Here is a 27,076-nt window from a genome sequence, read left to right as displayed (position 1 = left end):
ACAAATTTTGTCCCCAAAATTGTATTTTTTTTTCTCGAACGTCCCAATAAAATGAATACCTATCCGAATCACACATTTTGTTGTAAAATGTCATCGTTTTGTTAGGGCATATTTTTGCATATTTGTTTTCAAAATGCATGTTAATAACCATATTTTCCCGATTTTTAATAAAAATATATTATTTTGCCTTCGATGGACAACATATTGTCCCAAAAAAAGTTGTTTTTGTCTAATTTGTTATCGAAATGGTATCCAAAAGATGCGTGTTAATGGTCTGAATATTAAAATGGTCTGAATATATAAAACTATATATCAATCTTTGGTTGTTGTTGTAGCAGCATAAACAATTTTACAATATTCAATCTGGGGGTTCTGCATGTTGTTCAAGTCCAAGAAATTATGCTACTTCAACAGGATGAGTCCATAAATCCATAGAACGTAGTGAAGTAGGCTTGGCTGAACAGTTAAATATGTGGAAGTTGTCATGAGAACGATGCCATATACGAGCGGCGATCAAATGTATCCTGCACGTACCTCGGTATGTTCTTCGTATTTCCGTAGGTCCTGTCTGACATGCCTCGGGGGAGGGAGACTCCAACAGTGTGATGTAGAAGTTTTGATGACTCCTCCGGTGACATCCCAGAAGGAACTGTTGCGTCAATATGACATTGTGTTCCTTGACCGGTAGAACCTTAGTTTCCTCGTGAATGTGGTGTTTGGAGGTAATTTGAAGGGAGCCCGTGACAATCTTTGGTTATCGTTTTTCGTTACGATATACTTGCAATTAATATCATAATTTTTCTACGAGAACTGTCAGTATATCGTATCGTAAGATAAAAAATAATCAGAAAATGAGAAAATGGTCTAAGTCTCTATCAGATACTGAAAATTATCATTTCAAAATATTTGGTTTCAAAAAAAAAAACGTATATTTTGTTTTAATAAATATCAACAATTTATTAATTGTAGCATATTCAGATTTTTTTGTTGTAGATTCATTCTATGAGAGATTATTTTTTCCCAAATAGTTTGAAACTTCACATAAACAGTTACCACTTTTCGCAGCCATTTATTATAAGAAAAAAATCATGGTTGGAATCTACTTTAGAGTACAATCAATATTTTAATGATTTTAAAATCGTAAGTCACTTTATAAAGGCTGAGAAGATTATGGCGTTAAATGAATATTAATCCTAAAATATCCATCGTTTTTTTTTCAGAAATAAGAATTATAATAAAAATTAACTGTGTACTTCCAAACTACTTAAGACTAATATCTGATCTGTTGTGTAACTTTTGGGAATTGAGCGATCTATTCTTAATTCTTTTATGTTTTTTCACAAAAATATAAATTCATATTTTTAGAATTTTTAGGTCATATGTATTTTGATTTTTTGAAGCATATTTTCCAATAATAAATATGTTAAAATCCGCTTCCTATTCATTACATACTCGATACATCTTAAATTTCCATAAAAAAGAATTTTTGATGGCAAAATATTCAGGAAACTAGTCTACATATGAGGTATAAATTTCAAAGAAAAAAACTTATTTTTTGCAATTTTTATGCATTATATATTATATATATTTCTGTATACAAAAACCTCTATCTTTTTTAATTAAACCTTCAATACAATTATTTTGTATAATTTCGACTTACAAAATATGTTATCTTACTAATTTTTACATACTCATTATGAATATAAACAATAAACAGTTTTTTTGCTCTCCTGAAAGCTTGTGTGTTTCTAAGATAGAGGCTTTTGAATATATGTAGTCCATAGATATCCATTTACTTGTTATCTCAAAAATCAATGAAATTCACCACAGATATTGTATTTATTAAACCAATAAGTGTCTAGAGATAGAAAGTTTAAAAGTCCTATATCTAAAAACTCGGATAATATAAAACTCTCTCTTCAATATTCATGCTAATTTTCTTTAGGAGTTATATTCCATAATTCATAAAAACAATGTAATAAATAAATATTGTGGCAGGTTGCAAAGTATGTATGTATAATGGATAACCGATATTTTCCAATGTAATACCAAAATATATGCACAGCAAAAAGTATTAATTAAAAAAAAAATTTGTGGGGATTTAAATTTTGAAATGTTTATTATTTTTTTTAGGGACATCGACTTTCAGATTGGAGACATTAAGTAAATTTAGTTTGGCAACACTGTTTGTGTAGTCATACACACACCTCCATTTAATTTCAACAACAACAATAATAATATCCATGTTATTGTTTTCTGAATTTCTGATTTTCTTATAAAAATTATTTTTATATGTACCTATGTATGTACTTACATATTTCAATAAATATACATTCTCTTTGAAAAATATCTGTACGTATGTATGTACGTACATACACACATATTGCAATTAAAAATGATTTGATTACACACACCTTCTTCCATTATTGCATCCATACATTTACTAACTCCTCCCTGACTCTTTCCTTCTGCATATTTTAACAGATACAGATAATCACCCCACTTATATATGATTTGTTGTAAATCTATATAAACAAAAAAAGAACAGGCATACAATTTTCGCTCTCTTATTTCCACCTTAAACTTTTCTCTTGTTTTTCTTTTTGCTCCCTTTTTTTCATTATTATGTTTATTGTAAATAAAAGAATATGTAAAGTGCAATTATTTCGTTGTGTTGTTGTTGTTGTTTTTATTTCCCCAAAGAGGTAAAATACCAACCAAAAAAAAATCCCTTTTTCTTTCAACTACACACACATACACTAGTAAGGAATTTTCTTTATTTTTCTTCATCTGTTTTATTTTGGCGCTTATTTTCTCTTTCTCATATGGTATTTGTTTTTGTGTAATTCTGTTTTTTTTTTTCATATTGAAGATTATTTTCTGGAGAGTTTCTAAAAAAATTTATAATTTTTGCAAACATTTGTTTGTTAAAAGTTTATTTTTTTGTTTCTTTAAAGTGGAGTTTGATTAAAAAAATCTGGTTAGCTTAAAAAATATACAATTATTTAATTTTACAGTGGAGAAAATCAAATTGTTTGTGATAAAGTTCCAAAGAGAGTGAAAAGTTTGCAATAAAATAAATAATAAATGTCCCTAAACTTTGGAAAAATGCTGTTATAACACAATGTCCAATTTTTTCAATCTCTGGTTATTTTTTTTTATCGTGACGATATACTGACAGTTTTCATACAAAAATTATATTAATTTTGATTATATCGTTACGAAAGGCGATAACCAGAGATTGAGAAAATAAAGCAACATCTTTAAAATTTTGTTACAAACTTACAATTAATAAAATTTAAGGGTTAAGGACTTGTGAACTTCAAAAAAAGCCTGAACGACATTTCACAGGGGTGAGATTTTTATGGGCAAAACACGAAAATATGCACATAAAACATGTACAGAAATATGCACTATAAAATGTAAAATATTCACAAGAATATGCATTAAAAGAGAATTGTGCACTTAAACTAGAAAAAATTATTTTAAAACAACAATTTTACATTTTTTAAAGTTTAAGAATCATCATTACTAATTAAGAAAACTTTGAAATACATTTTAATTAAAATTTTTATAAGACACAAATTGTATAGGTATTAAGACGCAAAAAGTTTTACAATATCCAAAAATATGAAATAAAAATGCTAAATTAGTAAAATTTTTGTTGAAAATCGCCTTATTCGGAAAATTAATTGGTCAATATTATTATTTTGGCCATTTATGCCATTACAGAAATAAATGAAATAAAAATGAAAAAAAAATATTGATTTTGGGTTACTGACCCCAAACATGAATTTGCATGAAAATTGTGGCCTTGGTCATTAACATAAACAATATTGATATCTAATGGTAGACATTTCAAAGACCTTTCCAACGATATAAATAACGCTATAGAATATGAGAGAATGGGCCAAAATCGGGAAATATTTTGACACTAGAATTTTTTTTCGCCAACATTTTTCGATACGGGAAAAAATCTACTATTATTTATGCATATCTATTTTATATATTGTATCTAAAATTATATTAAATTGAAAATTAAAAAATTCTAATAATATTTTTTTCTTCTTTATTTTTAGATTTTAAATAAATAAATATCATCATACTCGAAAATAGGTCACTTAAGCTATTAGTGGCCTCAACTCCGAACAGCTAACACAACAACAACATCAATCTCTCTCGCTCAAATCGGAACGATTGTGACAGCTGCTTACAAGGAACAAAAAAAGGATAATAATTTGTATACAACTACACACATCCACTAACTAAAGAAACGTTGTACAATGCAAAATAATCCAATGAAAAAACGTTGTAATTATAATATACAAAAATCCAAGAAATACCAACAATTGCAATTGCAACAGCAGCAACTATTACTGAAGCAAAAAGAAGTTACAAATATAGATAAACGTTACAAGCGTTAGAAGAAACCCAACTCTTCTGTATTTATTAAACAATAATAATAATATTTATAATAAAATAGTAGTAATACGTTTTCCAACAGAAAATAACTAAAACCTACACTAAAAAAAGTGTAATCCAATATAAACTTTTTATCATATAAACCTTTTAACTTAACTTAAAAGTTAAACAAACAAAAAAAAAAGAAAACCCTAAAACCTTGCATAAAAGTTTAAATAGCAAGATATTAAAAGTGAAACCATTAAAAATGATGAAACGTACTCGCGAAGAAGTACAGTATGGTGCACGCCCAGGTCCTGGTGGCGTGGGCGGTAGTGGCGGTGGAGGAGGAGGAGTTGGTGGTGGTGGCGGCGTTGGCGGTGTTCCCACTACGGCTGGTGTTGTAGCGGGAACGGCAAATGTCACCACTGGAGCTTTAAATATCGGCACTGTTGTGCCCGGTGCACATACATCTACAGGTGGTGGAACTACAACATTGAATGTTGGATTAGGAGTTGGAAATATAACAACGACAGGTTCCATTGCCCACCATAGAATTTTGACTCCACAACATGGTGGTGCCCAAACTATAGCTTACTTACCCTCAACCACACCCGTTACGGCATCTAATCTAAAGTCTGCCGTTGTGGCTGACAGCAGTGTTGGCGGTAATAATGATGGCAATTCTGGCAGCGGCAGCAACGTTGGCGTTGGTGGTCGTATAACACAATTAAGTGCTAATACGGTTGTAACATCAGGTGGTGGTCCTGGTTCGGGAAATTCTAATACTGTTGTTCAACCGCAAACTGTACAGTATTCAACCTGTAAGTATAGTTATTTTTAGAATTATTAAGTTTTTTTTTTCAATTATTAAATAGTGTTGAAGACATGCAGCTTTCTCAGAACTTGAAAAACGACTGCAAAGATTAAGATTTTATTGTGGAATTTCGGTTTTTTCAAACGCTAATATATGTTGTACAACCTCCTACATTTTCGAAATAACGGTATATCTCGAAAATAAGAGCTAATCTAAAAAAACGGTTAGCGTACCCGAATTAGTTTAAGTCGCTGGGTGCCCCCTCTTGACAGAAAAAAAGTGTCGATTTCTTGCACAGTGTAATCAATAATAAAGACATCATTCAAACGGTGGTCTTAGGATTCTCTGTAGGAAAGATCTTCCTCAATACGAGGCATTATAAAAACAAAAAAAATCAAAACATTCCGTGGTGGGACTAATAAATAATAAATTATACCAGAAATGAAAACTCCATTAGAGGTTATAGTCCCTCGATATTCATTAGGAAATTATATATACACATCTGCTCAAAATAATAGATACACCAAAATTTATTTTTTAAAAACGAAAAAAAATAATGGTATATTGTAAAATTATAAAAAAAATTCAGTCGATTTTTATTTATAGTTAAAAGGAGAGTAAAAAACAAAAACAAAATATTTCATAATTAATAATAAATATTATAAAGTAAATTAAATTTCTTAAATTTCGAAAAATTTGGTGCTCATAATAATAGATACATTTTTAAAAATTCTTATTAAACAAAAGCTAATAAATTTTATCTTAAAAAAATTAGTTTATTATTAAAGTAAAGCTAGTATCCAGTATATCCACCTTTGTTTTGTAAAACTTTCTCCACTCTTCTGGGCATACTGGATATTAAGTTCTGACACTTCTCCAATGGAATCTCGTACCATATTTTTTGCGTTTTCTCCCATAAATCGTCTTTATTTTTGAAAACTTCCTTCGAAAGCCTTATCTTTAATTCACTCCACAAGTTTTCTATTGGGTTTAAATCAGGGGATTGGCTGGGCCAGCTTAAAACAGGTACGTTATTCTCCAAGAACCAGTTTTTAACTAATCTTGAACTATGTTTTGGGTCGTTGTCCTGCTGGAATGTCCATATTAATGGCATATTTTCCGATGCATATGGAAGCATTACGTTTTCCAATATGTCTCTATACCCACTAGCATTCATGGTATCTTCTATTCGGAATATCGGACCAACACCATTCCATGAAAAGCAACCCCAAACCATTATGTTTCCCCCGCCATGTTTTACCGTCTTTTTTGTAAATTTAACGTGGAATTCTTTTCCTTTTGGTCGGCGTACATTTCTTTGGCAGTCGTTTCCAAACAAATTTATTTTTGTTTCGTCGCTCCATAAAATATTTCTCCATTTTTTTTCGCCTTCACACCCGGACCATTGTAAGTGCTCTTTAGCAAATTCTAATCTTGTCTTGATATTTTTTTGGCGCATTAGTGGCACTTTTCTGGCAATTCTTCCCGGCAATTTAGCTTGTAAAAGACGACGACGAACTGTTTGTGGACTGATTTCGTTACATAGCTCCGCAGAAATAGCTTTCGATGATATGAAAGGGTCTTTTTTAACCATAAGGACGATCCGCCTATCTGTTTCTGGACTGGTTTTCTTTGGTCTACCGCGAGTTTCTCTTTTTTGTTTTTTAGATAAAGCATTTTGGACAAAATGTAAAGATCTTCCTATGCTCTTTGCTATTTCCCGTAATGATTTTCCTTGATTTCTCATCTTTTGAACAATTTTTTTCTCATCTTCGGTACAATGATGATTTCGTCCCATTTTCTTCAAAAGAGTCCTATTTTTTATAAAATTGTTGCTAAAATTTAAATTATACTTACTGTTTCACGTAAATAGGAACAAAAAATTGCACAAAAAAAAAAATTGTATATAAACAAATTACAAATTACTGATGTGTATCTATTTTTATGAGCAAATAATTTTTTGTAATTCAAATAAATTCGTTTTTAAAAATCAACATGAAAGCAAATAGTTGCCAGATTTTTGACTGACATGACATTGTCAGATAGAAATTTTAATAATATGATGTATTCTTAACGCTTGCGAGGAAATTTTCAATGTTACCGCCATTTAAATTTTTTCCAATTAGGTGTATCTATTATTTTGAGCAGATGTGTATGTTGTACAACCTCCTCCATTTTCGAAATAACGGTATATCTTGAAAATAAGAGCTAATCTAAAAAAAACGGTTAGCGTACCCGAATTAGTTTACGCCGCTGGGTGCCCCTCTTGACTGAAAAAAAGTGTCGATTTCTTGCAAAGTGTAATCAATAATAAAAACATAATTTATGTCAGAAAAGAAAACACCATTAGAGGTTATAGTCCCTCGATATTCATTAGGAAATTATATATATGTATATTGTTACGTTTTTACCTTTTAAAAACGGTGGTTTATTTCCTTTAAATAAACCGGATACTTTTAATTGCAAATAGATACAGTTTAGTAGTTTAAAAATTGGAACAACTCTTTATTTACTTAAATTAACACAACAATTTAAACAGTCGCTCTTTTTTAATACACTCACTTATATTACACACTTTAAAACACACACTGGTAATGTACAAGAATACACTGGTAACACAGTTGATGTTTATTCTAACAGCACCTATGATCAACTCATAGTCGCATCTTCTAGTAGCTTCAAAAGTTATCTATCTAACGGACAACACTAGAATGTTTTTCAATTTATTTATCTTCAATTTATATAACCAAGCTCTAAGAGCAATTTATGGCCAATTTCTCTATCTTTTTGAATAAATACTTCTTAATTCCATTATATTGTCTAATTTTTACTTATAAAATATGCATTCTTACTAATTAGTGATCAGCATACAAATATTATGAATTTAATAAAGTGTTTTCGAGATATCGTCGGATGTCCTGAAATTAATATTGTATCTATCTACATCTCCTAGTGATTGCGTAAAGTATAAAATAATTTTTGACAATAATACGTTAACCTTTATTTAAGATTTAAATATATTTGGTCAATTCACAAGGGTCTTATCAGTCATATTGTCCTAATATATAACGACTCGGCAGCTCGACTTAATCGACTCTTATGCATTCGGCGCAGGTCTCTGCTGGTTGGTTACGATAACACAATAAACATAGCATTTTTATTTTAGGTAATTTTTTGCTCGAAAAACAATAAAAACCATTGCGAAATATTTGGACATTATGACAGAATTTCTATAAGACAAAATCCATAACATCTTAATTAAACATAAATCCATTATTTTACTATGCTAATTGTTATTAATATTAATTGTTTGATATTTATATCTTGTTTTGTTGTATCCATTAAATAATATAAATTATACATGCTAAAATTGACCGATGTCATAAATTAAATCCAATTTAAAATGCATTACTTACACTGCAAACCTCTCTATTTGTTTTATTAATACAAAATTAATATTTTTGTAGGAGAACTTTATTGTAGAAGACAAAATATAATATTCCTTATAAATAAGCGTTTTTTTTTTGCTCTCCTGATATTATAATTTTGCTCTTTCGATTTATAGTTAAAAAAAAAATTTATTAGATCCTTCTATTTGTTATTTGTTGATAAGTAAAGAATGCGATTTAAAATTTATTGGTATAAAAGATAAATATCGGGCTTGAAAAGTAGCAAAATATAGTCTTTATCAGTTTCCTCCCCTAAAAGGTTCGAATTTCAGAAAACTACCAAACTTATCTGCTCTTTTTTAAGTAGATTAAGTTGCATTTAAATGTTCTTTGTATCTTTATCAGGATATTGAAAAGTATTCAGAGCCGTGGAAAAAACTACTATGAAGAGAGGAGTTTCTTAACTAGGACTTTTAATAAAAGCTGTAGCCTAGAAAATATTTGTTATTGCTTATTTTATTTTTGTATTGATTAAATCTGTTATTTATTTTGAATTAAAATGGCGTCCTGTGAGCTGCCTTAATGTTTTGTTAATTTCTCTTATTTACCTATTTGTCAGTGTTGGTTATGTATTGTTTGTTGTTGTTGTTCTTTCTTTCACTTCTGTTTTACTGCAGTGCTTTGTTTCGTTAAGTTTGTACCGTTATTTTAAATATGTTTTACATATGTAAATAACTAGAGATCGAAACTAATTTATTTTCAAAATGTAAGATCAGTTCGCTGAGTACTGCGGTAAGAGATTGTTTGAGTTTATAAAATACAATAAACAAAATTATTAACATTTATGTTTTATGTTTCTTTATGTTGTATAGAATAAATGCATTATTGGAAAAGGAATAACATTTGTGTTTAATTTTTGTTAAATTCGCCACTTTTGGACAACGGTTACAAGCCAGCAAAAATTAAGGCGTTTAACTTAAAGGACAGGCACATTTGTTTAAAAAGGACCTTTTTGAATTTATCCCCATACTCTTAACTAAACAACACTATTTAAATAATCAAAATTATGAATATTTCCTGAAAATCGCTGCATGTCATCAACGAATTGACTAAACACTATAAAAATAATCAAGATTATCAATATTTCCCGAAAATAGCTGCATGTCTTCAACGAATTGAGATTTGCTATTGCAAACCAAATACTTTAGCAGTAAAATTTATTGAAATTATATGTATGTTTTTATAAATAATTATTTTTTCCATCATTATTCCAGCCTATAACGTCTCTTCCTTACCCACTGGTGGTACTATAAAGACAGGACCCGATGGTGGTGTACAAATTCATGTTACAACTGGCAACGTTGGCTCGGGAACAGTGCCTCTTGTTACGAATACAACTGTGCCACAAAACGCAAACTCTGTGCGTCAACGAACAATAAGTGGCACACAGAGCAGCAGTATTTCATCATCTTCACAGCCGCTGGTGCAGCAGACAACATCAGCACAGACCGCACAAATAACAAGCGGCAGTACGAATCCGACGCCAGCACCTGGTCAACCAGGTGCTCCTCCCCGCCTCAAAGTGGAGGACGCCTTGAGCTATTTGGATCAGGTGAAATATCAGTACTCGGATCAGCCGCAGATCTACAATAATTTCTTGGATATTATGAAGGAGTTCAAGTCACATTGTATCGATACGCCTGGTGTTATACAACGGGTGTCAACATTATTCAAAGGCCACACAGAGTTAATTTACGGCTTCAATATGTTTTTGCCGCCAGGCTACAAAATCGAAATTCATTCCGATGAATTGGGTTGCTCGGTGCCAGTAGTGTCAATGCCCTCGCCGCCGGGCTCAGCACCAGGAAGTGGCACCACCATACATGCGGTATCTGGTACGGCCATGACCAATTTTAGTCATAAGACGAGTAGTGGCACAACAACCACGGTACATCAATTACAGACCACTGGTACAGGGGCTGCGGTGAATCTAATGACACATGGCGGTGCTTCACTTCCGCAAACAACCATACATGCTCTCCAGCCGCCGGCAGCTGCTGCCCAACAAGCCGCAAGTGCTGTGGCCAGTAGTGCGGGAGGTGGTAATCATACACCCACACATGTACCGCATGCTAGTGCTTCACCCGCACCAGCTCAAGTTACAGTGGCTGCTGTTAATGCGGCGCCACCACCACCTAACATGCCTCAAAACTATTCGCGTGATCGTGAGCGTAGTGCGGCCGCTAGTATTGCTTCGACAGCCGGTGGCATGGTTGTGGGTGGCCCTCCAACGCCAAATCCCATAAATGATCTTAGCCCTCAGACGGGCGCCCAAGGTCATCATAATTTGCATCATATATCTCAAGCTCATCAGTCCATGATGTTGGCAGAATCAGCAGCCGCACCCGGTTCAGCGCCTCAACAGCCAGTAGAATTCAATCATGCCATAACTTATGTTAATAAAATTAAGGTAAATTCACTAACTCTAATCTCTATCTTCATCATTATTTAAATTGTTGTTCATTTTATTGCAGAATCGTTTCCAAAATCAACCCGAAAAGTACAAAAAATTTCTCGAAATTTTGCATACTTATCAGAAAGAGCAAAAAGTCATCAAAGAAGGTTCTACGGGTGTCAATCAGGGTAAAACGCTTACCGAACAAGAAGTTTACACCCAAGTGGCCAAACTATTTGGCCAAGATGAGGATCTACTGCGTGAGTTTGGACAATTCTTACCCGATGCCACCAATCATCAGGCCCAACAGTATATGACAAAATCTCACAATGATCACAAGCGTGCTACGACAGCGGCTTTGAGTGGTGGTGCCCATATTACCATGTCACCGGCTGGGGCATCAGCCGCAGGTTCACCGCTGCACTTGAGCAGTGGTGCCACTTTGTCACAAATCAATGCTACACCCCATGCAGCGGCATTGGGCAATCTAACGGCTGTAAATACAAGTGTCAGCCTCAAGTCGACCTACAATAATTCTCAACAGAATCATATTATTAGCTCGGGTCGCGATAGTAGTAGCGGTGTGTCAACGGCTGCTGGTGATATATATGATAAAGATTTCCGTAGCTCTAATGCAGCAGCAGGTGGAGCAGGTGTTCATGTCAATATTCATCATCAGGTGGGCTCTCACCATCATCTAGCAGGAGGAGCTGGCAGTGGCGGTGCTAGTGCTGGCGGAAATTTAAATAGATCATATGATACTAAAGATTCGCATCGCAGTAATCATCATGCGGCCTCTGTGGTAACGGGCACACAAAAATATTTGGCTCACCATCATCATCCCCATAACCAAACCGCCTCAAATATGGGCGCCGCCAATATGGGCAACATGACCAGCCATATTTCGAAAAAATCTCCCAGCTACAGTGGCCTGCCAGCGGGAATGCCCTCGGGGGGCTTGCCTCATCTGACCGGTACCACAAATACGGGCGGTCTAAATTATGCCACATCTCAAGTCAATGCCTATCACAATCAAATAACTCACACGGGTTCACGCAGACATGCCGTCGACGATATTGGTGGTGTAGGAGGTCTAGGTGTCCCACCGACTAAGCGTCACAAACCCATCTGTCGAGATATTTCCTTTTCGGAAGCCTCTCGCAAATGCAGCATACAAGATGCTGCCTTCTTCGATAAGGTACGGAAATCGTTGCGCAGTCCCGAAGTTTACGACAACTTTTTGCGTTGCTTAACCCTGTACACACAAGAAATTGTTTCCAAGACTGAACTACTCACGCTGGTTACACCGTTCCTTAGTAAATTTCCCGAACTATTCCGGTGGTTCAATGATTTCCTGGGCCCACCCATTTCCCAAATGTCGGGTTCAACGTGTGGTGGTGGCAGCATTGGGGGCGGTGGCCTTACGTCTGGTCATTTAGAGGGTATACCCCTGCAAGCTGCCCAACGACAGAGTGGTGCAAACAGTAATACCGGTTCGTCGTCGCATGCTGGCAATCTAAATGATCGCCAAAATAGTTTACAAAGCAGTGATCATCATCAAGAAATTGATTTGTCATCGTGTCGACGTTTGGGGGCATCGTACTGTGCCTTGCCCCAATCGACAATACCGAAAAAATGTTCTGGTCGTACACCACTGTGTCGTGAGGTACTAAATGATAAATGGGTCTCATTCCCCACCTGGGCTAGTGAGGATTCGACATTTGTTACATCCCGTAAAACGCAATTTGAGGAAACCATTTACAGGTTAGTTTGTTGTTGGTTGTTGGCTCTATATATCTTTCTTTTATTTATTTTATTTACATTTTGTATTATTATTTTTTTTTAATTTACTCTGACACAATGGTTTTATTCACGTTTTTTTAAATATAAAATATTTCTTAAAAACAATATATTTCACATTTACTTAAAAACCCAGGAAAAAACTTAAGTATTTCCACAACTAGTTGTAGAACACATGTATAAAATCAGTAATCGTTCCTGTTTGGCGTTGAGATCCATTTTATTTTTTTCAATTGTCACCTCCGAACTGTTTCTAAAGAAACGTTGCGGATCTAGCACACGTTATTAGGAACGGTTCTGGAACCAGTTCTATAATCAATGAATTTTGTTCCTAATTTTCTCCTACGCAACTAAGTTCTAAAGAATCTTTACGAAGCAAAAACTCCTTCTTGGTAACAGGTCTAAAACTAGTTCTTTTTATCAGTTTTTATTTATATATTTTTTTCATATTTATACTATATTTATAGTGCCAAAGAACTAGTTCCTTTTAAACTCAAAGAAGATTTTTAGCATCAAAATAATGTTCCGCAAAACTACTTCCAGAAGTAATGGACATTTTAAATATTTTTAACTTTAAATACTTGAAATTTATTAAAACTACTTTTAACCGCCTTCAATTATCAGTCGATTACATTTTTTAGTTTTATACTTTCAACATATTTTTCTTTTATAATTTTTTTTTAACATTAAAATCATTAAAACAATAAATTCTAAATGAAAGGAATATTCACAGAACTGAAGATGAACGCTTCGAATTGGATGTGGTGATTGAAACGAATAGTGCAACAATACGTGTCCTAGAGGGAGTACAAAAGAAAATGTCACGTTTATCGCCTGAAGAATTGGCACGCTATCATTTGGATGATAATTTGGGTGGCACGTCACAGACAATACATCAACGAGCCATTTATCGTATTTACGGTGAAAAGGCTGGAGAAATTATTCAGGGTCTTAAGAAGAATCCCTCCGTTGCGGTTCCTATAGTTTTAAAACGTTTAAAGGTCAAAGAAGAGGAATGGAGAAATGCTCAAAAGGTGAGTAATATAAATATTTATTATATAATTTCCAATTAGTTTTTTTATAAAAAAAATTCTTTAACAAAAATTTATTTTATTTCTTAAGGGTTTTAACAAACAATGGCGTGAACAAAATGAAAAGTATTATCTTAAATCTTTGGATCATCAGTCTATTAATTTTAAACCCAATGATATGAAAGCATTGCGCTCGAAAAGCCTATTCAATGAAATTGAGACACTTTATGATGAGGTAAATTACATGTTTTATTTTTTAAATTTGTATTTAAAAATTATTTATATTATCATTACTACTACTGGCCTGTTTAGTGGTGGAATTTCTTGTGATTAATTAGTTACTGACGCTAGTGTTTTTTTTTTTTTAAATTTATTTCAGCGTCATGATCAAGAAGATGAAAATGGCGAGCCCAGCACGGGTCCACACTTAACATTGCCCTATAAAGATAAAACCATATTGGATGATGCTGCCAATCTCTTAATACATCATGTTAAAAGACAAACTGGCATCCAAAAACAAGAAAAAACCAAAATTAAACATATTTTAAGACAATTTGTGCCTGATTTATTCTTTTCCACAAGGCAGCCCTTAAGTGATGATGAACGTGAAGATGGTATGTTTGTAATTTGAAAATTTGTCTCTTCTTTTGTTTGTAATTATGTATTCTCGTATATATTTTGTTTTGAGAGTAGTTATATAACGTATTTTAGTAGTAGTAATATCCCGTCCATGTTCTGTAAAACGTAAATAAATTTGACAAAGTGAAATGGATTTGTTTAGCTTTTTTCGCTTTTCATTCGTTTCGTTTAAATAAAATGATTAAAAAAAACTCTGCTAAAGCTGGATCACCAAAAATTTGTTTCATTTCACTTGTGCTGCTTGTTTTTCGATTTTAAGAACATGTGGTCGTATGATGATGAGAGTACGTTTTTTTTTTGTATTTTCTAACAATTTCTACTAACATTTATGATAAACGGTTGATTACTAAGAAATTTGGAATGAAAATTAAAAAAAAGAAATTAACTTTCCAAAAGCCCCAAATATATAAAAATATATAAAATAGAGAAAATCGGTCCACAAATGGCTGAATTATAAGTAAAATCTCACGTCTTCCTCGATTCTTGATCTATCAGGCCTGTCACAGAATTACATTCCGATCGAAAGTGGAATTAATTCCATATTTCTTTTCTTCTGAAAAAGTAAAACGAAAATTTCTTCAGGATTGAAACCACTTTTCAAAGTGGAATTGATATTTCTTTGTAATTAATTGGTTTTCTAAAATTTATAATCAATTTCTATACCAAAACCTTCTCTTGTTTTAATGTGCCGAATCTTATATATCCTTCACCAAATTATATTTCAAAATAAAAATTTTAAATATTTTTAGGTAAACAAACATTTTTTTTCAAAGTTATTTTTTAATTTTTTGGAAAAATTTTTTTTTCCAATTTTTTTTTATATTTAGAGAAAAACAACTTTTGGTGAAAAAAAAAAATTTCGGGTTAAAAAATATTTTTTCCGATTTTGAGCCATTGCATGGTCTTAAATACGTCATTGCAAAGGTCTTTCATTAGATATCCATATTGTCTATATTAATGAATTAGTAATCCAGATATAGGTCAAAACATAGGTCAAAAATCGAGGTTGTCCTGGTTTTTTCCTTTATCTCAGCCATTTGTGGACCGATTTTCTCGATTTTAAATAGCAACCGAGCCGGAAGAATTCCGGAGATATTGATGTATGAATCGTGTATGTAAATTATTTGGGAGCTTCGGAAAGTTGATTTCAACAGACAGACGGACATGGCTTAATCGACTCCGCTATCTATAAGGATCCAGAATATGTATACTTTTTTTTTTTACCAAAAAAAAAATCAAACTAATTAACAGAACATTCTAAATTTCCTGTAATCTTCCGTTGATTTAACATATTTTATCAATTTAATAACAACATAATGAAAATTTCGAATAAAATTTTAAAATTTGTTTTAATATAAACTTAATAAATCTGTTGTAATATGTATTTGTTTTGTTATTTGAGTAATTTAGAATTTGTTTTTTTCCTCTTTCTTTTTCTTGTTTTTTTTTTGCTGTTTGGTTTCAAATGCCTGGCGCGTTTTGCATGATGAATTGCCATACTCATAAAAATGTATACATAATTGTTTTAATAACTTAACGCATGAAAATCTTTAACACATTATTGTTACTACTGCCCTCCCCATATCCTCCTACCTACTCCACTCTATCCTTTCTATACTACTTTAACTTCGGCCACTGCTGGCACATCCCCAAACACCTCTTTTCATTTGACCTGTATTTTAAACTATAAAGTATTCCCATTTCTATTAGACGACAATGATAAAATGGATGTAGATTCCATGCCATTCAAGCAGGATAAATATAAAAACACAAATCTGACATCATGTGCAGCGGGCACAACAGCATCATCATTGTCATCATCGGGTGCAGCAGAAGCAGCAACCACGACCACAAACCTAAACGCTGCAGGAACGACGACGACGACGGCTATTAAAACCGAACTTGATGCATTAGATACAAAAGATCTAGCAACAATAACAACACCTGTCATAAATCATACATCAACGGAAGCCCTAACAACAATAGCAAGCGCCGTCACAACGTCGACTGCAGCGGCCAGTTCATTAGTAACAGTGGCGTCATCCTCCTCTTCCTCCTTGGCAAGTGATATTAAACATTTAGAGTCTAGCAATAATAAAAATGCTGAAACGGCTATAGCAACTTCTATAGCAGTATCAACAATAACCACTACAAGTGCTACAATGACAACAGTTTCTGCTGCTGCCGGCGCCGCCGCCGCATCTTCTTCAACGTTGGTGTTAGGCGAAGGAAAAATGTCGTCGGCAGGTCCCCCCTTAACGGGCGATTCGAATACAAAAACTGAAGGAATGACAGCAGCTAACATGGAGACGGCTACCACGACAATAGCCACTAGTTTGACAACTACCACAGCGGCCAACACAACAGCCACAACAACTGTATTGTCAAGCACCAACAGCAGCACAACTGCCCATTCAGGCAGCCTCATTGTTTCCAATGAGAGCATTAAAACGGAAATTAAACAAGAAGACGAAGAAATGCCCTGCACCGATATACCAGTACCGCCTCATGCGATTAGCAAGCACATGGTAAGTAACATAATTAATAGTCTAAACGTGAATCCCATATCAATCAAAACTCCACTTTATTTATTCCACAGGACGAGGCCTACACTCTATTTTATGCCAACAACAATTGGTATTTATTCTTTCGTTTGCATGCCATTCTCTGCGAACGTTTGCGCACCATGTATGAACGCTCCCAGCTTATAATCGCCGAAGAAGAGAAATACAAACAAAATCGTCGCGAAAATATTGCTCAAGCCTTAAGACTGAAACCAAAATCCGAAGTTGGCGTAGAAGATTATTATCCGACATTCTTGGATATGCTTAAAAATGTGTTGGACGGCAACATGGATTCGAATACATTCGAAGATCAAATGCGTGAGATGTTTGGCATACACGCATACATATCATTCACTTTGGACAAAGTGGTCTCGAATGCCGTCAGACAATTGCAAAATTGTGTCACCGAACGAACGGCTTTGGAATGTGTGGAACTGTTTCATCTTGAGCAAAAGAAGGGTGCGGCCGGTGGTCTTTGTCGCAATGCCCATAAAACCTTTAATGCTGAACAGCAGTATCAACATAAAGCTGAGGAAATCTTACACGAAGAGAATTGCTTTAAAATTTATATTGTAAGTAGAAGAATTATCTCTATTACTAGAAGAAAATTGTATATATTTATTTCTTTATCCCTTTTTCTATTTGAAGTATAAAATTGATTGTCATGTTACCATTGAACTCTTGGACACGGACAGCGAAGATGTGACAGAGCGAGAGAAACCTGTTAATAAAGTTAAAACATGGTCGAAATATGTCGAACGTTTAGCTAATCCTGCCTCAGTCAATGCAACAAATCTTAATTCACCTAATGCCAACAATAATAATAATAACAATACTTCGAATATGGATACAAGCAATAACTTGGCAAACAACGAAATCAAATCGGAACGCTGGGATGAAGACGGAATGGTAAGTTGTGTTGTTGTTGTTGTTTCTTAGATTTGATTAGAAAATACAATACATATATATATATATATATATTAGAAATTATATGAAAACATTATTTTTAACTCGATACACACAGATGTGGATACAAAATGTGGAGCATACATGCGAGAATAATTCTTAAGAATTTTGAGCAAGATTTTTTCTTTTTTAAATTTAATTTTGCAAACAAACTACTTGTTTGAGTATTAAAAATGCATAAGTTTTATTGTTTGCAATTTTTTTTTATTTTTCAAACCTCAGCTGATTATTAGCTGTTTTCAAATATTAAAAATTAAAGATATAGAACTTCTAATCAAAATAATAATTATTCCAATTGTTGTATATTTTCAAGATTTTACAAGGCGAACAGTTTCTTTTGTCATTTAATTCAAATCCATTACAAAATACAAGCTTTAAAATGTATTGAATAATTCAATTCAATCAAATCTATTGCAAAAAAGGATACATTTTTTCAATTCACTTTATAAATGATTAAAATCCCCAAAAAAAAAAAACGGACCAATTTATGGACCCAAGTGAGCTGGTCCAGCTGCCTTCATAATCTAAGCGACAAAAAAAAACATATAAAATGGAGAAAAAATATTTTAATTCAATTTGGTTTAGATTTGAATTGACGAAATTTAATCATTCAAAGGTTGAACGAATTTTATTATGAACTCATTCATTCAACACTAAATGAATATATTCAAATAAAGCCTTTAAATGAAGCTAAACAATTTTTGTCGGGAATGGTTTTATGAAATGAATTTCCAGACATTTATAATTCTGAATTAAGTGAATTAAGCTAAAATTTAATTAATTTATTTGAAATGCAATTGAAAAGAGTGTAGTATCAGGGTACACTGCTCCGCGCTTGTCTAGAAATTTGTTTATATTGTTTCCGGGCATATTCGTTAACAATTTTAATATTGAGGTAATTCCCTAGCGAACTTTAACAGCGGTACAACTTTACGAAGAGAAAATAAAATGAAAATTCATTAATGGCCTGTAGCTTTTTCAAGAACCGTATGAAGAAAACAGCTGTTTTTTGTATTGTTTCTAATACGACAAATTTTCATGCGTTTTTTTTTTCTGTAGCCCTCAAATAGCTTGCATACATGATTTATTGATCAATATATCCGGAAAATCGGCCCACAAATGGCTGAGATATAAGCAAATAAACAAGACTACCTCGAATTTTGATCTATATCTCATGATAAATATTTCCAATGACATATTTAACGATATAGAGATTCGGACCTACAATAGGTCAAAATCGGGAAAAAAAAATTTCAACCGAAATTTTTCACCAAATTTTTTTTCGCAAAACCTTTTTATTTTCCAACGACGTACTATATAACGATATTGAGATACCGATATACAATGGGTCAAAATCGGGAAAAAAATTTTCCAACCCGTTTTTTTTTTCACCCAAACGGTTTTTCAACAAATTTTGGTGAAGAGTATAAAAGATTCGACACAGGCGAATATAGCTCTCTTACTGATTTTTTTTGTGTATTTTTTTTTGTTTCTTTTGTGAAACAGATATTTTCAGAGTTCTATCTAATATTCGGATTAGCCCAAGAATCGGTATTACCCGATCATTATACGTACACAAATTAAAAGAGTTTTTCTATAAAACATTAATGAAAACATCTAAGCATTTAATTAAAAAAAGAACCAGTGCATTTAATTAAAATTATCAACAAATCTATTTTAAAAACCATACTCTTGCCACAATTGTTAACATTTTTTTTGTCCATATCTGTTGTTATGTATTTTATAAAATATTCTAAAATTATTTATATTTTCTATAACGTATTGGGAATGTCTCTTTTTGGTTATATTTTTCTCATCTTTTATTATTTGTTTATTTGACTTAGCTTTTTGCCAATTGTTTCTATATTTTTTTTTCTAATTTCTAATATTGCACTTAACATTTTTTAAACATTTGAGTTGTGTGTGTTTGTTTTCTTTCTTTTGTTTGTTTTGTTCGTCCATTCGTTTGTTTGTGTTTGTTTTACTCTATTTAAATAAAAATAAAAGCTTCAATAATTTTTCCTCTATTATTGATTGTAAAATAAAAATTGAAAACATTTTTTTCTTCAAATTAGAAACTCACTAATTAATGCTTTTTATGCATTTCTCTAATATTTTTTTCTTTTTTCAATTCTCTCTCCGTACCAGGTCAAACCCAAGGCTTAAATTAAATTAAAAAAAAAATTCCAAAAAAAAAGAAAAACTAAATAAAAAAAAAAGACAAAACAATACTAAAACTAATATTTATGTAGTGAAATTCCCAATAATTTTTCTAATATAACCGACATGCGATGAAAATTATTTTCTTTTTGTAAAAGATGCAAAACACAGTAGAATTTTGAATTAAAAACGTTCGACTTTTTTTTATCAAAAAAAGAAAAAGAACAAATTATATGTATCTTCCACCATAAATACATACTCTACTCTACTACCAACACCACCATCCATTTTTATCACCATAACTAAACATCACCACCTACATTCACTCATACATAAACTTTTGTTAATTAACTTATTTAATTTGTTGTTTGTTTTTTACTTGAAAATCATTTTAACAAAAAAAAAAAATTTAGTTTGTATAAAAAGTTAAAAAAAGCGGGTGTTGTCGTATTTAACTACTTCTCGTAAACACGTTCAGTTTTTATTTTATTTATATAAATAAATAATTAAATAATTAAGTAGTTTTATTTGTATATATACAAAGAATATAATAATTTTAAAACGCGTAAATTTTCATTAAACAAAATTTATTTTTCTAAAAATAAGCTAAACACAAAGATTAACGCCAATTTTTTATTATTATTATTATTAAATATATATAAATTTGTAAAAACAAAAAAATATAACGACTAATAAATTATCTTAACAACACAAACAAAAACGATTATGAACAGTTAAAATTTTTTAAATAAAAATACTAAACAATAATATATACAGCAAATTTGTTTTGTTTAATCATGCAAGTATAGTCGAAAATTCGTATACAATAAATAGAATCTCTTTTAAAGGCGTTGCAATACTCTGATCATGGTACAATGATGCTGTCTCAAATTTTGGAGTTTTCATTTTGTTGTTAAAGAAAAAAAATTTGTTTTTTGAATTAAAAAGAAAATGTTAAAATATTTTAGAATGAAATTAAATGAAAAAATATAAAATCTAAATGAAACCTTTCCAATCTTCATTATTGTACCATAAATACTTTTAAAAGACATTATATTTAGTAAAAATACATGTTTTCAAAATATTCGTAACCCGCTACATTACTTTAAATAAGGATAATAAAAAAATATTTATACTTAATTATTTTTTTACATATAAAAGGTAAGTTTCATCATCCAAAACAAATTAAATAATTGTTGTGTAAAACAAACTAAAAGATATTGATTGAATGAAAATTTTATGCGTATTTATACAAAATTGGCTAGTTAATAAATTGACTAAATTTTATAGGTTTTTATTTTCGAAATTTGTAGGAATTTGTTTTCATTGTAGCTGTAAGTAAGATGAAATAATAAAATAATTAGTTCTTAATTTAATTTTCATTAAAGAATTCATTACGGTTTAATTCCTAGGTATTATTCCTTAGAACTTCAAACGTATTGAATTCATTTCTTTCACAATTTATTCTTTATAGAATTAATTCCTAATTTAATCATTCAAGTTTTCTTTAATTCCAATCCATTACAAAGTAGCTTTAAAAATGTATTGTTGAATGATTAAATTTTTTACAATTCAAATCTATTATGAAATGCTTATAGACAGTTTATTTCAATTAATTTGTAAATGATTAAAAGCTAACCAAAAACAAAACTGAATGAGGAAAAAAATATTCATTCAATTTGTATTCTGTTATGAAGTAATGCCATTGTGAATTAATTCAACCATGAATGAATTATATTCAAATAAAAGCCTTTGAATAAAGCTAAAGAATTTGTTATTTTGGAAATGATTTGCTGAAATTGTTAAGTTTGAATTAATTAATTCGAAGCTCGAGTTTTCTACTAAAAAAATCTGTACATTTTTTTATTTAATATGTTCTGTAAAATAAGAATTAAGACCTTAGACTTTAAATTATTTCACTGAGTTTGCACTAGGCCAGAATTCTTACCACAATTATAAGTTCTTAGTAGTGTAAAAAGAGGAAAAGAAGAAGGGTTACAGACTTGACTGTTGTCGAAATTAGATTGTTGCTTATATTTCCACAAAAACAAATGAAAGATACCAAAACAGAAATTGTGCTGCAACACACAAATCACTGTCTAACGTAGTTTTCAAAGAATTTTTGATTCTTTTTCATATAAACATTTTAAAATTATTTTCTGTTCAATTTTGTGAATCATGGACTATTTTCTATCATGGAATAAAGGCATGCGAAGAATAGAAATTGTCTAAAGAAAACTTGATCAATGTGAAGTAGGACATATTGCAGAATCAAGTTCATATTACAGAATAAAATTGTTGAAGTTCAAAGGTCACACAAATCACGAATGATTATTGTAAACTCTTATCATTAAGAAGACGACTTTGAAGGCAAAGTTTTTTTTACGGTCCTGACTCAGAACCATGGACAGAAATTTTAATTTAAAAATTGGTATGGAAATCTCCCGTTTTTAAATAATTTTTTAGTATTTTTTTATACAAAATTTTTAAATTTTTTTTCGAAATTATTTAACTTGTCAAAAAGGTGAAGAAAAATAAAATTAGTTGTCGATTTTACTCGGACAGAGTCACTGCTGAAATATTACAGGTTTTGTAACTAAAGACTATCAGGAACACACTTAATGTGGGTTATGAAAGCTGAACAATATAGGATTTCGGAAAGACCGTAAGATTCTACATATCGAAAGAACCTCCTGTTCTTATGAATCTTACGTGTTTAGTCTTTAATGTAACTAATATAGGCAAGTGGTTTTAAGAGTTGTTTAATTATTAGTTTTGTGCTTGCTAGGGAACACTATGGGATTCTATGGTACAAGTAGGAGAGTCGTACCTTATATATCATTCACCAGTGTACTTTGTAAGCTAAAGATTGAAAACAATTTTTGGTGGAAAAAATTAGGCTAAAAAATATTTTTTACGGATTTTGTCCCTTTACCGAAACATAGATTGTGGATCGTTATAGCTATTTCTGTTGAAATCAACTTCCCGGAGCCTTTAATGAACTTACAAACATTAATACATCAATATATCGGGTATAGTCCTGGTTCGGTTGCTATTTAAAATCGAGAATATCGATCCACAAATGTATCAGATGGTTTTCAATATTTATATGAAATTCAGCCGAATATAGGATTCATAATTGTTAAGTACTAACAATTTCCCAAACTATTCAATGCTGAAAATTTTATAAATTATAGATGTACAATTTACGGGTTCCAGTTATGGCTTTCATTAAATGTTTATCTTTCAAAATTTTATAATCTAAGTTCTTCTATTTAGAAGTTTCAGTATTCAGCCAACTTTTACTTGATTATTGAATACTATAGGATGTTAGAATTAGAATATATTTAGGAAACAAATTCGAATATTTTTTGTATAAACCGATACCCAGTTCTAGCAAAAAATTTTACTTTCAAACGTTTTTTTTGTTTGAATAGTACATATAAGTAAGTTTATAATAATTCACAATATCGAATGAAAGATTTCATTCGCATTCTAAGCGAAAGAAAGCTGACATTTGTTCACATAAATATGTAGTTAGGGAAATCAAAATTAGTTTTCTTTCGCTTAGAATACGAATGAAATCTTTCTTTCGTTATTGTGAAACAGACTATTAAGGTAAATTTTTAAAGATTCCAATTCAGAATAATAAATTCTAGCAAAACTCATTCAATTTTATCAAAAGTTTGTTTTACAACACAAAAAAAAAAATATTATTTAAAGTTCTTTTTCAAAACTGTAGCTCATTTATTATAATTTCTCATTGAATATACATTTATTTTTAAAAACCCCAAATGGAAACATCTTGTGATTGTTAACAAATTATGCACACAGCATTTCTCTTTTACAAAATTTTAATAAAATCAACATGTTTTCATGAATATTATTCAATATTTATAAATATATCTATATTATTTAATTATAAATATTTTTATTTAATAATTTTTAACATAATGTTTGACCTGGTACGCTTAAAATTAAGCTTACTTGTCACCTATTATTAATATTATTGTTATAACTATTATAATTATTAATACCTAAAACAATTGAGATAAAACTGCCAAAAATGTTCAAATTATTTATTTATATTCTTAACTTTATAATTTTTATTTAGCATGTTAAATAAGATTATTTTGTTTTCTAATTGTAAACTATTTTCAAGCCTAGAAAGATCTGTTTATTTATTGTCTTTATATTTATTTTATTTTCTTCTTAGGATATATACATGTTGCGTAATCCGCGTTTCCTGAAACGCAATAAACGCTCTGCTTGCTTGAGGGCCGAACAATTACGTTTGTTGCAAGAACGTAAATCCCTAATGGCAGGGGGCAGTGGTGGCGGCGGCGGTGGTGGTTCTTCATCAACCGATTCGGCTTCGAGTGGTGGCAATTCTTTATCGGACAATAATAATCCTTTGAATACAGCAGATTTGAATAGTTTTTGGAGCAAACGACCACCAGAGCGTTTGGGCAGTTCGGCTTTAGTGTGTCCTGGTGGTGAAAAATATTTCATAAATGATCGCGATGAAATCAAATTGAATGCATCTGGACGTCAGGTGTTTGTTATCAATAAGAATCTCAAATTTTTCAAATTGGACTCTGTGAGAAAAGCTAAAATGGTGAGTAATATTTAGAAATGGTTTGAGATTTAACATTTAAAATGGTTAAAAATCTGAGTTATCAATTGCAATTTAGCAAGACAATGGTGATTTTGTAAATAGATTACGTTACGGAAATCGTTCGAATTTGTATGCTGTCTAAAATATTTTCTTTAGAATCAAATTAAACAGTAACAAGACAGTTCTTGCAAAGACATGTTGAGTTTAGTGATAAAATAAAATCTGCTGCTATAAATCTGGCCAAATATTTTACATGATATTTTACGTTATACGGGGTTGTCATAGAATCCAAACATTGTCGGAATCGGTTTTGTGAAATCGAAAGTTATTGGTTTTATATTCGAACTAGAATTAAATTCTTTATCGATTAAACAAAAAATTACATTGGATTTCATAAGTCAAATGTACCTTTTTTGTCGTTTTCAAAACCGATTCCGACCATGATTGGATCCTTTGAAACTCGTTCGACTCTAGTAATATAGTCAATATGGATATCTAATGGTAGATATTTCAAAGTACATTGCAACGATGTACATAAGGCTATATATAGTAAGTTGGACCTATAATGGGTCAAAATCGGGAAAAATATTTTGTAACTCGAATTTTTTTCATAAAAATTTTTTTTTTTCTCAAATTTTTTTTCCAAAAAATTTTATTTTAAAAAATTAAAAAAAAATTTAAAAACAAATTAATTTTGTTTAAATAAAAATATTTTTAAGTATATTTTGGTGAAAGGCATATAAGATTCGGCACAGGCGAATATAGCACTCTTACTTGTTTTAAAATAAAATGGGCATTTTGAAAAAGTCTTGGTGCCCCATAATCCAGATTATGTACATAAGGAAAGATTTATTATACTTAAATATACTGTTACTTACTTTAACCTTTTTCACACTTATTTCAACTAACCTAACTCCCTTTCTTTACTTACAGTGTCATTCACGCATTACCCAATGTAAATTCAAGCGTTTCCAACAATTTGCCCAACGTTGGCTGACAACACATGTCACGGCCGAACAGCAGCAACAATGTAATGAATGGCTACTGGGCAATAATAATAATAACAACAATAATAGTGCAACACCATCCGCAACAACACAAACGAATACTTGGCTATTGCCAAAAACAAAAGTAATTGTGCAAAATGATTTAAAAAAGACACCCTATCGTCCATATCAACGTTATAAAGTATTAAACAGTGGCTCCGGCAGCGTTAATAATCTAAATAGTATTAACAGCTCGACCAGCAGCAACTTGTATAATGCCGCAGTTAGCAGTTTAGTTAATGCTAGTATGGCCAACATGAATGTCAGCTTGGTGAATACCAATACCACCACAACAACCTCTGCAGGAGCAGCAGCAATGACGGCGGCAGGTGTATCCGGTGTAAATTTAAATACATTGGCTAGTGTTACCGCTTTAAATGTGGCCGGCGATGGTACAATAACGAATGTAACAAATTTAGCACCCACACCTCACTGCAATAGTGTGTCGGGTTTAACACAATCGTCGGTGGTGGTGGTGCAAGAACAACCCGCTCAAGTTAGACCTATGGAAAGTTAATTCATTGAAAATCATTAAGAAAATATTTTATAAAAACGCTTCCATATTTTGTTTTTAATATAGAAAAAAACAAACTCCCTTGCATTTTAACTTTTTATAATTTTCCTAATTTTTTTTCACTCTTTTTTTTTGTAAATTTAAGCTGTTTGAAATTGTTTATTACAAAAAAATAAAAAAAGAGAAACAATTAAAAAAAATAAATATTAAGTTTTAAGTAAATTAAGGGCACTGTTTCACTAAATGAAAGCGAACCTTTTTCAATATAAAATAAAATGTTCGCTTGCATTTAAAGAAACAGGTCTTAAATTAATAAAAATAAAAAATAAAACAAATATTAAATCCATATTGTTGTACAGTAGACTTTAATATTAAATAATAATAAAATATAAATCTAACTTGATTGCTATAAATACATAATTAAATAAATAATGATTCCTTATTTAAGAAAAAATTAACTATTATTTTTCTTTTATCAGATTTTTTTTTTCGTTATATTAAATTAAACACACTTGTAAAAAGTCACTATTATATTTAAAATAATAGCTAAGCGTAATTATAACAATTAAATTTATTATTTTCTATATAAAATATACTTTAACCGTTGTAATTTTTAATTTTAATTCTACGATTTTTTTTTCTTTTACAATATCTTTTTAATGTTACATAGTTAGTC

At 31.1% G+C, this 27,076-nt stretch overlaps 2 protein-coding genes across 6 annotated transcripts in view; one reads left to right on the top strand and one right to left on the bottom strand.

Annotated features, from left to right (window-relative positions):
* The window catches only part of Asph (Aspartyl beta-hydroxylase), a 134,840-nt gene extending 113,294 nt beyond the window's left edge, over window positions 1-21,546 (bottom strand). The window contains exon 1 of the mRNA XM_065514546.1: window positions 21,535-21,546. The gene's annotated coding sequence lies outside the window, so the exon portion shown is untranslated. The remainder of the gene's footprint in view (window positions 1-21,534) is intronic.
* Window positions 1-26,858, top strand: part of Sin3A (SIN3 transcription regulator family member A) — a 47,190-nt gene extending 20,332 nt beyond the window's left edge. For 2 of the 5 annotated variants that reach the window (XM_065514540.1, XM_065514538.1), the window contains exons 2-12: window positions 4,080-5,225; window positions 9,882-11,077; window positions 11,142-12,826; window positions 13,584-13,896; window positions 13,985-14,128; window positions 14,273-14,507; window positions 16,225-17,060; window positions 17,132-17,668; window positions 17,745-18,005; window positions 24,439-24,840; window positions 25,774-26,858. In XM_065514540.1, coding sequence (XP_065370612.1) covers window positions 4,670-5,225; window positions 9,882-11,077; window positions 11,142-12,826; window positions 13,584-13,896; window positions 13,985-14,128; window positions 14,273-14,507; window positions 16,225-17,060; window positions 17,132-17,668; window positions 17,745-18,005; window positions 24,439-24,840; window positions 25,774-26,403 — 6,795 coding nt within the window. In that variant the 5' untranslated portion in view covers window positions 4,080-4,669 and the 3' untranslated portion in view covers window positions 26,404-26,858. Of the gene's footprint in view, window positions 1-4,079; window positions 5,226-9,881; window positions 11,078-11,141; window positions 12,827-13,583; window positions 13,897-13,984; window positions 14,129-14,272; window positions 14,508-16,224; window positions 17,061-17,131; window positions 17,669-17,744; window positions 18,006-20,210; window positions 20,631-24,438; window positions 24,841-25,773 lie in introns of those variants that run through there. The other 3 variants (XM_065514541.1, XM_065514542.1, XM_065514543.1) reach the window with 3 other exon arrangements.
* The last annotated feature ends 218 nt before the right edge of the window (window positions 26,859-27,076 follow it).

The sequence above is a fragment of the Calliphora vicina genome, chromosome 5 (assembly GCF_958450345.1).
Source record: "Calliphora vicina chromosome 5, idCalVici1.1, whole genome shotgun sequence".
Lineage (NCBI taxonomy): Eukaryota > Metazoa > Arthropoda > Insecta > Diptera > Calliphoridae > Calliphora > Calliphora vicina.
Note: the sequence above shows the minus strand (reverse complement) of the source record. Positions and strands in the feature narration are given on the sequence as shown.